Below are 12,592 nucleotides of genomic sequence, written 5' to 3'. Positions count from 1 at the left end.
GGAAAGAAATGTATCACCCAATATGTGAAAGCTCATAGAACTCATAAACTTTACAGACCATGATAAAAGACAATTTGCCCCTTCTGAAAGTTAGAATGTTTTTGTGACTTTAAGTATCACTATCCCACAATACTGTGAAATTTGTGAAATGTATGTAATCACTTAATCACAATAAAAAATTGCTATAAAAATTCAAAAAAAAAAAACTAATTGGGGAAGAAAAGTTGAAGTTCCACCTCCAAATTGCCAGCAAAATGCAAGGCTTGCCTATAATCCTAGCTACTCAGGAGGCAGAGATCTGAGAATCACGGTTCAAAGTCAGCCTGGCAGGAAAGTCCGTGAGACTCTTATCTCCAATAAACCACCAGAAAACCGGAAGTAGTGCTATGGCTCAAGTGCTAGAGCACTCGCCTTGAGCTGAAGAGTGCAGGGGCAGTGCCCAAGCCCAGAGTTCAAGCCTCACTTCCAACAAAAAAAATAATGCAAGGCCAGCAACATGGCTCAAGTGGTAAAGCATCAGATGTGAGCAAGGAAGCCAAAACTGAGTTCAAGTCCCGGTACTAGCACAAGAAAAACCCTCACATCAGTTATTTGAGTAAATGCATTTGAAAATAGCCAAGTGTACTGGGATGCAGGAGTTACATTCAAGACTCTTCCACGTGAGTGACTGAAACTATAGACAGAATGGGACCCTGTTTCTTCCAGTGCTTACAGGGCATGCTACGTACATACATACATACACATACATTACAACATTCTAAATGATGCACAATTTGAATCTTTTTTGTTTTTTTGGGTCCGGTCGTGGGGCCTGAACTCTGGGCCTGGGCGCTGTCCCTCAGCTCTTCAGCTCAAGGCTAGCACTCTACCACTTGAGCCACAGCGCTACTTCCAGCTTTTTTCTTTTTTATGTGGTGCTGAGGAATCGAACCCAGGGCCTCAGGCATGCAAGGCAAGCGCTTTACCACTGAGCCACTTTCCCAGCCCCAGAATTTGAATCTTATGAGTTATTTCTAGAATCTTCCAATCAATATTTTCAGGCCACAGTTTACCATACGTAGCTGAATTGGTAGAAAGCTAAACAGTGGGTATGGTGTGTCTGCCGTGTTCACAAAAGCTAGACAAACCCAGTGACCCATCTCAAAGGAGAATCCAGTCTTTGACTCACCTCTACTTTGTCCCTTCCTCACCTGTTCTCTTCTGAGTTATTCTTTTCATCAGTTTATCTTAAATTTCCAGACCTTACGTTTGATAACCATCCTGTGCTAGAAATCCAAGCTCCTAGGTGTGAAGCGTCCTGTGGTCAGAACTTCAAGGGCCTCCGAGAAATGGGCAGTTCCTTGGCTCTTGGCTTGAAGGACAACCACAATCTCTGCACTGCAGTATTAAACCTTTTATTAACATAGAATGTCTGTCTCTTCTGTCCTTTATGGTACGACATTAAGTATTTCTGTAGAAACTCAACTGCAACACAACTCTCCAAGAAAGTACCAGACCCAGGCAACTGCTCCCTCCACAAAGTTCAGACTTCTTCACAAGCTTAAGGCTTAGGAGGCTGGAGATCAAGCCTGTTCAAGGTCCATGAGAAAAGGTACTTCCTCTTTATCCTTTGTGGCTAGTCAAATATTCTCAGGAGAATAAGGTGAAGAACAGCACCTGACTTATCCTTTAACTAAGAATGCCAACTCAACCCAATGAGAATCTGAGAGAATACAGATTCTGTCCTTCACGCCCTCTTACCTGGATCTGCTGACACGATGCCCCACCAATGTATTTACTCAATGTTTACCGACGTGTGTGTATGTGCATGTGCGCTGGTACCAGGACCTGAGAATTCAGGGTCTCTAGCTCTCATTCAGCTTTTCTCTCATCTCATGGTAGGTTCTCTGCCACTTGAGTTACATCCCCAGTCTGGCATTTTCACTAATTGGTGATGGAGTCACAAAGATTTCCCTGCCCAGGCTGGCTTTGAATCTTGATCTTCAGATCTCAGCCTTTGAATAGCTAGCATTACAGGTGTGAGTCACCGTTGCCCAGCTTTTCAATTTATTTCTGGTTCTATAGTACTTCTAGCTTTTACTTCTGCTTCAGGACAATCATGTTATTTCCTTACAGAATTATTCTTACCCCAGAGATCCTTAAAGAACTTTCTTTATGAGGATGGTTTCCAGTTACCCAGAAGTGAATTTGCTGGATCATACGAGAATTGTGTTGTTTGAGGAACCATCATACTGTGTTGCACAGCATCTATGCCATTTATTCCTACCACTAACACACATGACCTCCAACTACCCAGGTTGCACAACAATAGTAGCCATGCTCATGGGTGGGAAGTGTTACCTCACTGTGGTTCCAATTTGTACTTTACTAATGATTAGTGATGTTGTGCACATTTCTCATGCTTGCCCGCCAAATACAAGGTCCCCAACTCCCAGTGCTATCCCTCACTCTGTGAAATGAACTCAGGGTCTGGAAGAAGTGACAGACACTGAGCTATCATCCCTGAACAGAATACAGCTCTTTATCCCTTATCTGAACTCCATACAGATTCCACACAGTCAAAAGGCAGCAATTAGGTCCACAAGGTTAATGAATGATCTCTCATAGCATTTGTGGTGATCACAGTCCTTCCATGAGAATATCCTAATTCAAGTGATTCTGAGCAGGAGACAGGAAATAGAAATCTGACCAGATGGATACAGCCAGAGTTATCTCTGGAATATTAGCTAGAGAAACCGGGAGTAAGGATATCTTGTAAACTGATGGATAAATGGATGGTCTCTCCAGACCCCCCTCTCCTTCTCCCCCCCCCAATCTCTCTTCTCCCCCCTCTCTCTTTTGCCAGTCCTTGGGCTTGAACTTGGGGCCTGGGTGCTGTCCCTGAGCTTCTTTTGCTCAAGGCTAGCACTCTACCACTTGAGCCACAGCACCTTCGGGCTTTTTCTGTTTATGTGGTATTGAGGAATTGAGCCCAGGACTTCATGCCTGCAAGGCAAGCACTCTACCATTACGCCATCTTCTCAGTCCCTGGATGGGCTATTTAGCAAATGTAAGGCCCTGTGTTTGAACCTTAATATTGCCAAAAACAAAACCTAAACCCAACACACACACACACAAAACAGCGACTGCTGGGCACCGGTGGCTTACACCTGTAATCCTAGCTACTCAGGAGGCTGAGATCTGAGGATCACGGTTCAAAGCCAGCCGGGGCTATGAAAGTCCATGAGACTTTTTTTTTTTTGGGTCCGGTCGTGGGGCCTGAACTCTGGGCCTGGGCGCTGTCCCTCAGCTCTTCAGCTCAAGGCTAGCACTCTACCACTTGAGCCACAGCGCCACTTCCGGCTTTTTCTTTTTGCTTAGGTGGTGCTGAGGAATCGAACCCAGGGCCTTGAGCATGCAAGGCAAGCGCTCTACCACTGAGCCACCTTCCCAGCCCCGTCCATGAGACTTTTTTATCTCCAATTAACCACCATAAAACGGGAAGTGGCGTTGTGGCTCAAGTGGTAGGGCTGAAGAGCTGAGGGTCAGCGCCCAGGCCCAGAGTTCAAGCCCCACGATCGACAACAACAACAACAACAACAACAGACCCCAGCGACGGTCATATGGTTTGCTAAGAGCACCATGAATGCTCACTGTCTACAAATTATATTTTAGCAACTAATGTAGTTAAAAATTCCTTTCCTTAACGCACATCCTCCTGGAATGTCAAGTGAGAAAAGTGAAACACGTCTGAAATCTAAGGCAGATTTTTACTTAGCCCAAGACATTTCCATGGCTCCCACTGGAACGCCAACACCCACCCCCGACCCCCACGCAGGTACCACCCAGTTCCCGTGGCCAGCTGGAGGCGCAGCATCCCGCTTAGCACACGTGCACAGTCTCTGTCCGTGGAATCCGATTCGCCCCAGGCCGGCCGACCCCTGGGCTCCGGCCCTGGGCTGGGGCCGGGCGGGGGTCCACACCCGCATCCACCGCTGAAGTGGGAAGCTCGGCCTGCTCACCTGCCGGGGCCTTCCCGGCCTCGCAGTTCCCTATCATTAGTGTGTGTATTCATCCACGGCGGGGGTCCTGAGAGCCGACACGGCCGTTGACCAAAGTGAGGAAACGCGTTTCAGGACCGGCCTCGTCCGTGTGCACACGCATCAGCCACGCAGCCCGACGGTTCCCCACAGAAGCAGACGGCCCAGTGTGCGGTGACCCCCGCCCCTGCCAGCTTCCCGCGTGCGGGAACCCCGGCCCGGCCCCGGGGACGCCGGAACCCGGCTCCCGGCCGGCGGCGGCGGGGGCTCGGGCCGGAGCGGCACACCCGCCCGCAGGCCTCCCTCGGAAGAGCTCGGTCCGCCTCCCCACCGCCTCCCGCCGTCGGACCGTGCGTCTCTACCTGCGGCTGCCGGCAGCATCCACGGCGACGCGGCCACCAGCACCAGGGTCGTCACGGCCCGGAACGCCAGCATCGTCCACGCGCCGCGGCCGCACCGGCCACTCACATCCCCGGCCTCTCTAGCCGGGCGGCTGGCGGAACCCTCGGCTGCCGTGAGAGCGCCGCCCCTCCCCTCAACGCCGCGCCCAGGCGCGCGGTCGCTCCGCCCCTGCCGCGAACGCGCAGCTCTCCTAGGATAGCTTCCCTCCTGCGAGGGCGCCGCCCCGTCCTCGAAAGCCACGCCCACCCAGGACGCCCCGCCCCTGCCGGGAGAGCGCACCTCTCTGGGAGTACAAGCCCCTCCCTCAAGCGCCACGCCCCTCGGAGAAGGCACCGCCCGCTTTGTAAGCCACGCCCCTCCTGCGAATGCCCACCTCTTCTGGGGGCGCGCACCCTTGCCGCGTGCGCGTCGACCCTGCCATGAACGCCACGCCCATTCCGCGAACCCTCCCCGGCCTCTTCAGAGAGCGCGCTGCGTGGAACGTGGGGAGGCCGCCTCGCCATCTCGCGCGTTCTCCTGCGTCTGCGCGGTGGCGCTTCGCTTTCGGGAGGCCGGGTCCGGGTAGGGGGGCCTTGGTGGTCGGCCAGGTCCGCGCCTCGCGTTGCCGCTGCCGGGTTCGCCGCGGGGTGGGGGGGGGGGCGTGCGGCGCGGGGTTCCGGGTGGGGGACTCGGGCCGAGCCGCGGGGCCGGGCCGCGGCGCTGCTGGCGTGGGACCCCGGGCCGCGGCCCGTGACCGAGCGTCCCGGTGGCGGGCACGCGCGGAGCGAGCGTTTGGGAGATGCGAACTCTTGGCTCGAGGTGGTCTCCGGAAAGCTGTAAGATTTTCGCGGTACTGGGATTTGAACTCAGGACGTTGCGGTTGCTGGCTTCATCCCTGCAGCAACCAACATTTTTGATTGCTGAACTTTTGTCAGTAAACCATTTGATCCTGCCACCGAAGTGGAGTGTACCCAGGCATCTTAATAGATTATGTACAGTATGAGGTAATGTAAAGCGAAATTACCAGGAAAAGAGTAAGGGTTGAAACAACTGTTAGTGAGCAGTTAATTGTGTGGTAATATGAACATTAAATAAAGAACCAAGTGTCATTCATCACACTTCCACAACCCTAAATGTCTCCTGGATTCCACCAGTTCATCCTCCTGACTTATTCTAATGTTTCTGTTGACTCAGATCTTGTCAGATCTGTCCTTGGTCCTGTTTGTTAGTTTTTGCAGTGGCAATAATCAAACCCAGGGCCTTGTGGTTAGATGAGTGTTGCACCACCCCGCTATACATGTAGCCCTTTGTACCTCTTTAGTAGCACAAGTTATTAAAAGTTCACTTTCCACCTTTCCCAGCCAGGTTAGAAACCAGCCATTTCTCCAAGAGCACCTGCTTTCTTTCTGTGGGGAACAGTATTTTAAAACCCAAGATATGGGAAGTAAATATATGGTTCAAGTGGTAGAACACAAGCTTTTACTAAAAAGCTAAGAGACAGCACCCAGGCGGTCCCAGCCTCAGTACCAGCACACATGCACATCCACAAGAAGTAAACAAACAAGATCTGGGCACTAAAATTTTTAAAAGGAAGGAGTTACTGAGTGCAAAACATTTGTGGTTGACAAAAAGAAAAAAACAATCAGAAACAAAATCCACCAACCATTAGTTTCTGGGTATCTACCTTTTGAAAAATGGCATGTTAGAAACACCTGTACTTTATGGCTTGTAGTTATTAAATAAATTACTGTAAAGTTTGAATCAGCGATTCAAATCTTCCAGTCATATTCTTTCCTAATATATCTTCTAATCATGTTGCTGGCTAAAGAATAGTTTGTCATCATATTGTAGTAAGGAAAAATGCGTGGCTTTGTCTTGGCCTAGTTGCAAAAGTTACTTTTAAATAGTCCAGAGTTATGAAATTTTGTGAAAAATCAAGTGAATGAGTATTACATGACTTTATAGCTGGGTGCTGGTGGCTTATTCCTGTAAACCTATTCAAGAGGCTGAGATTTGAGGATCATAGTTTGAAGCCAGTCTAGGCAAGAAAGCCCACAACAGTTCTTGTCTCCAGTTAACCAGCAAAAAGCAAGAAGTGGAGTTGTGGTTCAAGAGGTAGAGCATCAGCCGTGAGTGAAAAAGCTAAGTACTCAGATCTTGAGTTTAAGTCCCAGTACACACACACACACACACACACACACACACACAAAACCAAAACAAAACAAATACTGTTAAAAAAAATTGTAGCTGGGCGATGATGGCTCACGCCTGTAATCTTAGCTACTCAGGAGGCCAAGATCTGAGGATCATGGTTCAAAGCCAGCCTGGGCAGAAAAAGTCTGTGAGACGCTTATCTCCAATAAACCACCAGAAAACTGGAAATGGGACTGTGGCTCAAGTGGTAGGGCGCTAGCCTTGAGCTGAAGAGCTGAGGGACAGCGCCCAGGCCCAGAGTTCAGGCCCCACGACCCACATAAAAAACACAAAACAAAAAACAAAACAGGAAATGAAGAGGGCAGCATACTCAGCACAGTGTATTGAAGGGCTGGGTGGGTGCAGTGTGTCTTGAGAGATCCGATGGAGACTGGCTGTGTATTCACTGCATGCTAAAGACTTGTTTTCAAGCGGCATCACATACTTGGATTTGGGAACCCATGTGTCCTGAAACAGACTCTGGTCTGCTAGTTAAGAGGATGAGGTTCTAAAGTTGACTAGGTCTGGGTTGGTATCCCAATGCTATCAATCCTAATGAAGGGTTGAAGTTTTGAGCCAGTGACCACTTGTTGCTTGTTTAAACTAAACCTAAGCTGTCTAGCAGAGCAACACGTGGTGGTAATCCAAATACCTGCTTGGTTGTGTGCCTTTATAAGCCCTGCAAATCTTTGGCTCGGGGCTCTCCTCCCAGGCTCCGCTGTGTTGGAGTGTAGTATGAGGCCCGAGCTGCAGCCTGTCTAAATAAAACCTTAAAACAGCTGTAAAGTCTGACTCTCGGTGGTCTTCTTGGTGGGGGTCCTGCGACCTGGGCACAACACTAGGACTTGGAAAGTGTATTTAATTTTGTTTCTTTATAGGGAGTATGGTGGTTTGAGGAGAACTAATGTGTGAAAAGAGCTTATTTCTCCTTGACTATAGTGCTTATTGTTTCTCTGCTCCAGCAGGGCTCAGGGGGGAGATCTAATTCTAGAGAAAAAAACTTGAAGAATTACACCATTCCACTCTACAACCTCAGCTGGGCTGAAATTTCAAACCTCTATCCTACCACTTCTCATTTTCAACAGATGTTCTCCCGTGAACTTCTACTTTCTTAAAAAAAAAAAAAAGAAAAGAAAAGAAATCAACAGATCGGCTTTTCAAATCCTGACCACCAAGACCCACAGCTCATCTGCATCCATACATTATTTTATCCTATCTCCTAGTGGGAAGACCCCTTGGGGGACTTCCTATTGGTTATTTCTCCCCCTTCCCAGCTCTTCGCCTCCCTTTGGATCCTTCTTATTAATATCCAAAGGCATTTAAAATGATTCTTGAGTAGTATCAGAACTGATATCTTCTTCTTGGGTAGTATTGAGGTTTTTGATCAGGGCTAGCCTCAAACCATGGTCTTCCTACCTCATAACTTACCTCTTTTGTAACCACAACCATGCCTGCTTGTTCTTTGAAATAAGTTCTCCAACTTTTTTGCTTGGGCTGGGCTCAGAGCACGATCCTCCTATCTCCACTTCCTAAATAGTTGGGATTACAGATGTGTATCACCATGCCCAGCCTGATGTCTTCTTTAGTGGAACAAGTTGTTTCTGGAAGTTATGATTTCTCGGTGCATCATGGAATCGAGAGCACAAGTTATCTGAGGTCATGCAGGACTTTGTTGACTCGCCTGCTTGTTTTTGAATCCCATTTTCATTATTCGCAAGGCTTTGCTGCATCAGGAGTAAACCAAAATAAAGCATCATCCTAAACAAGGCCTAGTCCTCCATTGTCAATACTAAGACATAGTCAAATGCTGTGAATCTTCCTGTACTTATTATTATTCAACAGATCAACTGATTTGTTGAATTGAAATCCCCCTGTACAACTACTTAAAGATAATAATAAACACTTGCCATCTGGCCTTGTACCTACCAATACTACCAGAAATCCATCTATGATCTTTTGAATTTTCTTTACATATTTACATATTCATCTATGCCATCCTCTGACAATGAGCACCTGTACTTGTGTTGGATGCAGGCCAGAAGTTTTTGAGAACACAGATTTCCCAGGGGCACTGCCGTAAGCAGTGACTGTAGGAGTATAATTAGCACTGTTCCCACTCTTATGATACATATATTCCACACAACCTTATTGAGCTTTTCCATAGAACTATGTTTTATTTATTTAATTTTTTTTTGGGTCCGGTCGTGGGGCCTGAACTCTGGGCCTGGGCGCTGTCCCTCAGCTCTTCAGCTCAAGGCTAGTGCTCTACCACTTGAGCCACAGCGCCACTTCTGGCTTTTTTCTTTTTGCTTATGTGGTGCTGAGGAATGGAACCCAGGGCCTCATGCATGCAAGGCAAGCGCTCTACCACTGAGCCACCTTCCCAGCCCAGAACTGTGCTTTTTTTTTTTTTTTTTTTTTTTAATGGAACAGTCTTCCTTATTTATCTAACTGTACTGAGAATTGAATCCAGGGCCTTGAGCTTGCAACCATCATGATTAAATCCTACATTGGGAGGGCTGGCTCTACTGGAGGGCTTTCCTTTGTCTCATTTCCCTTCTACGCAGGTGCTTGCTCTCTGAGGAAAACTGTGAGCTGCCATTCCATCCCAAGATGTCCTTCTGAGTGGAGTCGTATTAAGTTAGATGGTACTATGGACCCCAAGTGACTCTGCTGGCTCCCTCTCTCCACCTAAAGCTCATTTGTTTTTTCACTCTGCCCTCTTGAAAGGTCAGTACAAGAGTCTGGTGAGGAGGGGCAGATTTCCACTCTTGTACTTTTTTCAGTATAGTTTTTTATTCTTGCTCGAATTTGAAAATAATTAGACACCTAGACTGTGTCAGACTTGTGGTATTTAAGACTGTTGAACCACAAATACCTGTAAACAACCGTTAGAATCCATGTTCCAGCTGTCTTAAAATTGGCTTCTGCTAATACTGGGGTTTCACATCTTTTTTTATCACCCACTACAAAAGGGTACTTTCTACTTCTACAAAAACAGTTAAAACATAACTTTGAGAAATAGAATCGATGTCTTTGTACTCAATGACTTCTGCAGCTTTAAGACAATTTAAATGTGCATGGAAACAATTTATTCCTGTTACAAAATAACGACTCGGGGCTGGGAAGGTGGCTCGGTGGTAGATTGCTTGCCTTGCATGCATGAGGCTGGGTTCCATTCCTCAGCACTACATAAGCAGAAAAAAAAAGCCGGAAGTGGCGCTGTGGCTCAAGTGGTACAGTGATAGCCTTGAGCTGAAGAGCTGAGGGACAGCGCCCAGGCCCAGAGTTCAGGCCCCATGACTGGGTCCCCCCCCCCCAAAAAAAAAGACTCAGAGTTTCTGGGATAGGACTGAAGGGTTTATGTTCCCAATAAGCTTTTAGGTGATACTAGGTTTCCTGAAAGAATTTGCTGTTCTTGTTACCACTAGCTTAGACAGTTTATCTTTTACATTTTCTGTTTCTTGTATGCAGTCTTCTGTGGTGTATATAGTTGTATAGAGTTGTATACTGGTATATACAGTTTTATATGCATATTTATATTATGGTGATCTTATAGATTGTTGTTTCTTATTCCTGCTGAATGTTAGTTAGCTGTTCCCTTATTTAGTTTCATAGATTAGCTTTATTTAAGTTTAAGCACAAGCAGCAAATCACCTTTTCATATAACACAATACATCCAGATGTATATTGCAAATATAGTGCACTTTCCATCAAGTTTAGAATTTTCAGGGCATTTTTTTTTTAATCCCACTATAGTTTGGATGTGGTTTGTCCCTCTAAGATTCATGCATTGAGGCTTTATAATCAGTGTGGTAGTAGGCCTTTAAGAGATGAGTCCTGGTGGAACCATCATTAGGTCACTAAAGGTTCTGCCCTCAGAGAGATTAGTAGTTTCCAGGAAGAGTTGTCCTAAAAGCCTGACCTTGGCCCTAAGAGGTTCTCTGCTCTTGTATTTGGTCTTGTGATCTCTTGCTCCCTCCCATACATTCTTATCATTGATGGCATCCACCAGAGAGCAAAGAATAAGATGGCCTGGTCTCCAAACTTCCGACCTCCAAAAGTGTGAACTAAATATATCTCTTTTCTTTTTTTCTTTTAAGATCTTCTCCTAGTTTATTGGCTATCTTCCTAGTTTAGCTATGTTCTTTGCTACCCTGAAACTTTTTGTTTTGATGTAATCCCATTTGTCAAGTCTCTCGCCTCTGTGCTGTGTTCCCCTGGGACTCTGCACAAAGTTTCTATGCTTGAGTTCTAATCCCTTTTCTTTTCTTTTTCTTTTTTTTTGGGGGGGGGGGTTTGGTCGTGGGGCTAACTCTGGGCCTGGGTGCTGTCCCTCAGCTCTTCAGCTCAAGGCTAGTGCTCTATCACTTGAGCCACAGTGTCACTTCCGGCTTTTTTTTGTTGTTGTTTATGTGGTGCTGAGGAATCGAACCCAGGGCCTCATGCATGCAAGGCAAGCGCTCTACCACTGAGCCACCTTCCCAGCCCATCCTTTTTCTTTATAAAGTTCTCTACTTTGGTTATTTTTTTCATTGTAAGATCTGCACAGGGACACCTCCCTACCTCTTGGCTAAGTTTCTTGCCTTCCCCCCCAAGTATCTGTTACCTAGGTAACTGGCACACCTGGAAGCAGCCATCTTCCCCTCCTGCTAGGTCACTTCCTGGGCTACCTCTGGTCACAAGCCTCCTATGTGACCTTAGGAGGGTCCCAGACCCTGAGGTCACATCCAGATCCCTTGTGGCCACATCTTTCCCCCACCTGGCCACACCTCTTCTTGTCTCTGGCCTAGATAAGTCCTGGCCTAGGGGTGGGTCACCCCTTTTCAGCCATGTCTCTCTGCCATGCACAGTGGGGACAGCAGTTAGGTAAATAAACTTCTTTTCCTGCCTGAATAGCACGTGGTATTCTCTTCATCGGCTACCTAATGAAACCTACCTATTTAATATACCTTACAGATGGTACCCTGACTCGGATGCGGTTTTTGAGTTGGAAATGTTAGAATTTCCTAACCACCCCTTTTCTGGGAACCAAACTGCCTTGAGACACCACGTGAGGCTTTTTACCAATACCATTGCGGGCCTTCACATCCACATCCACACCACTTCTCTGGTGAGTGAAACTATTCTTTAAGGTTCTCTGTTGCTCAGTCTCTGTCCAGATGTGGCGCCACACCAGAGAGCTCCTACGGCCTTTAGCCCAAAGGCCGGTCACCTCCAGAGCTGAGGACGCTTGGTTTTGGGGGCCTGGCCATTTCTCTCTAGAGGGCTCTGGGGGAAGTCGGGACGCCGCTTCTGCCTGGTCAGCTCTCCTTCACTCACCAGACTGACTCCTACACATTTAATGGGGTGCTGCGAGTCACGCCCAACCCGTGAAACCCCTTTGAAATGCCTCCTGCGCTCCCTGGAAAGCCAGAGCGCCTACTTTTTATGCCATTCTCAGATGTAGACAGTTTTTGCCACTGCAATGGTCAGAAGTCTGTTTACTTTCAGCTTCTCTTTGCTCTCTCTCTCTGCCAATCATGTCCAACTTTCCCTATCTCTCCCTTTCTGTTTTCTACATTTTGGCTTGTGCCCTGAAGAGTGTGACGCAGGCAACCGTTAGGTTTTTTAAAAGAGGTAGCAGAGTAAGAACAGCACCACGCACGTGGTAGTCAGGTAAGGGGTAGGTTTATTTAGTAGACCTGCTGGGACCAGGCCAGGTTGGCACTCCATGCGGCTGGCAAAAGAGGGCATCTGGCCCTGGGTTAGGCCTTATATAGGGGAGGGGCGGGGAAAGCTGTGTCCAGGTAAAGGGAAGTGGGACCAGGTAAGAGGTGGGATCAGGTGGGAGAAAGGTGTGGCCACATCAGATTCAGGTGTGACCTCAGCGGATGCAGATGTGACCTCTTCCAGGTGTCCCAGTTGCCTAGGTAACGAAAGTATTGGGCGGGGACTCCCCCAGCCCAGGCTCCCTCTCAAAGGCTAGCCACTCTTAAGTTTGAAAATTGTCAGAGTTT

At 47.7% G+C, this 12,592-nt stretch overlaps 1 protein-coding gene across 1 annotated transcript in view; it reads right to left on the bottom strand.

Moving 5' to 3' along the window:
* The window catches only part of Ifnar1 (interferon alpha and beta receptor subunit 1), a 29,567-nt gene extending 25,039 nt beyond the window's left edge, over positions 1 to 4,528 (bottom strand). Inside the window, exon 1 of the mRNA XM_042687213.1 lies at positions 4,382 to 4,528. Within this exon, the coding sequence (XP_042543147.1) occupies positions 4,382 to 4,454 (73 nt within the window). The 5' untranslated portion in view covers positions 4,455 to 4,528. The remainder of the gene's footprint in view (positions 1 to 4,381) is intronic.
* Positions 4,529 to 12,592: the final 8,064 nt, after the last annotated feature.

This window comes from Dipodomys spectabilis, unplaced genomic scaffold (assembly GCF_019054845.1).
Source record: "Dipodomys spectabilis isolate Male_0828 unplaced genomic scaffold, ASM1905484v1 ptg000107l, whole genome shotgun sequence".
Classification (NCBI taxonomy): Eukaryota; Metazoa; Chordata; class Mammalia; order Rodentia; family Heteromyidae; genus Dipodomys; species Dipodomys spectabilis.
The sequence above is the reverse complement of the archived record's forward strand: the minus strand, read 5'-3'. Positions and strand labels throughout refer to the sequence as shown.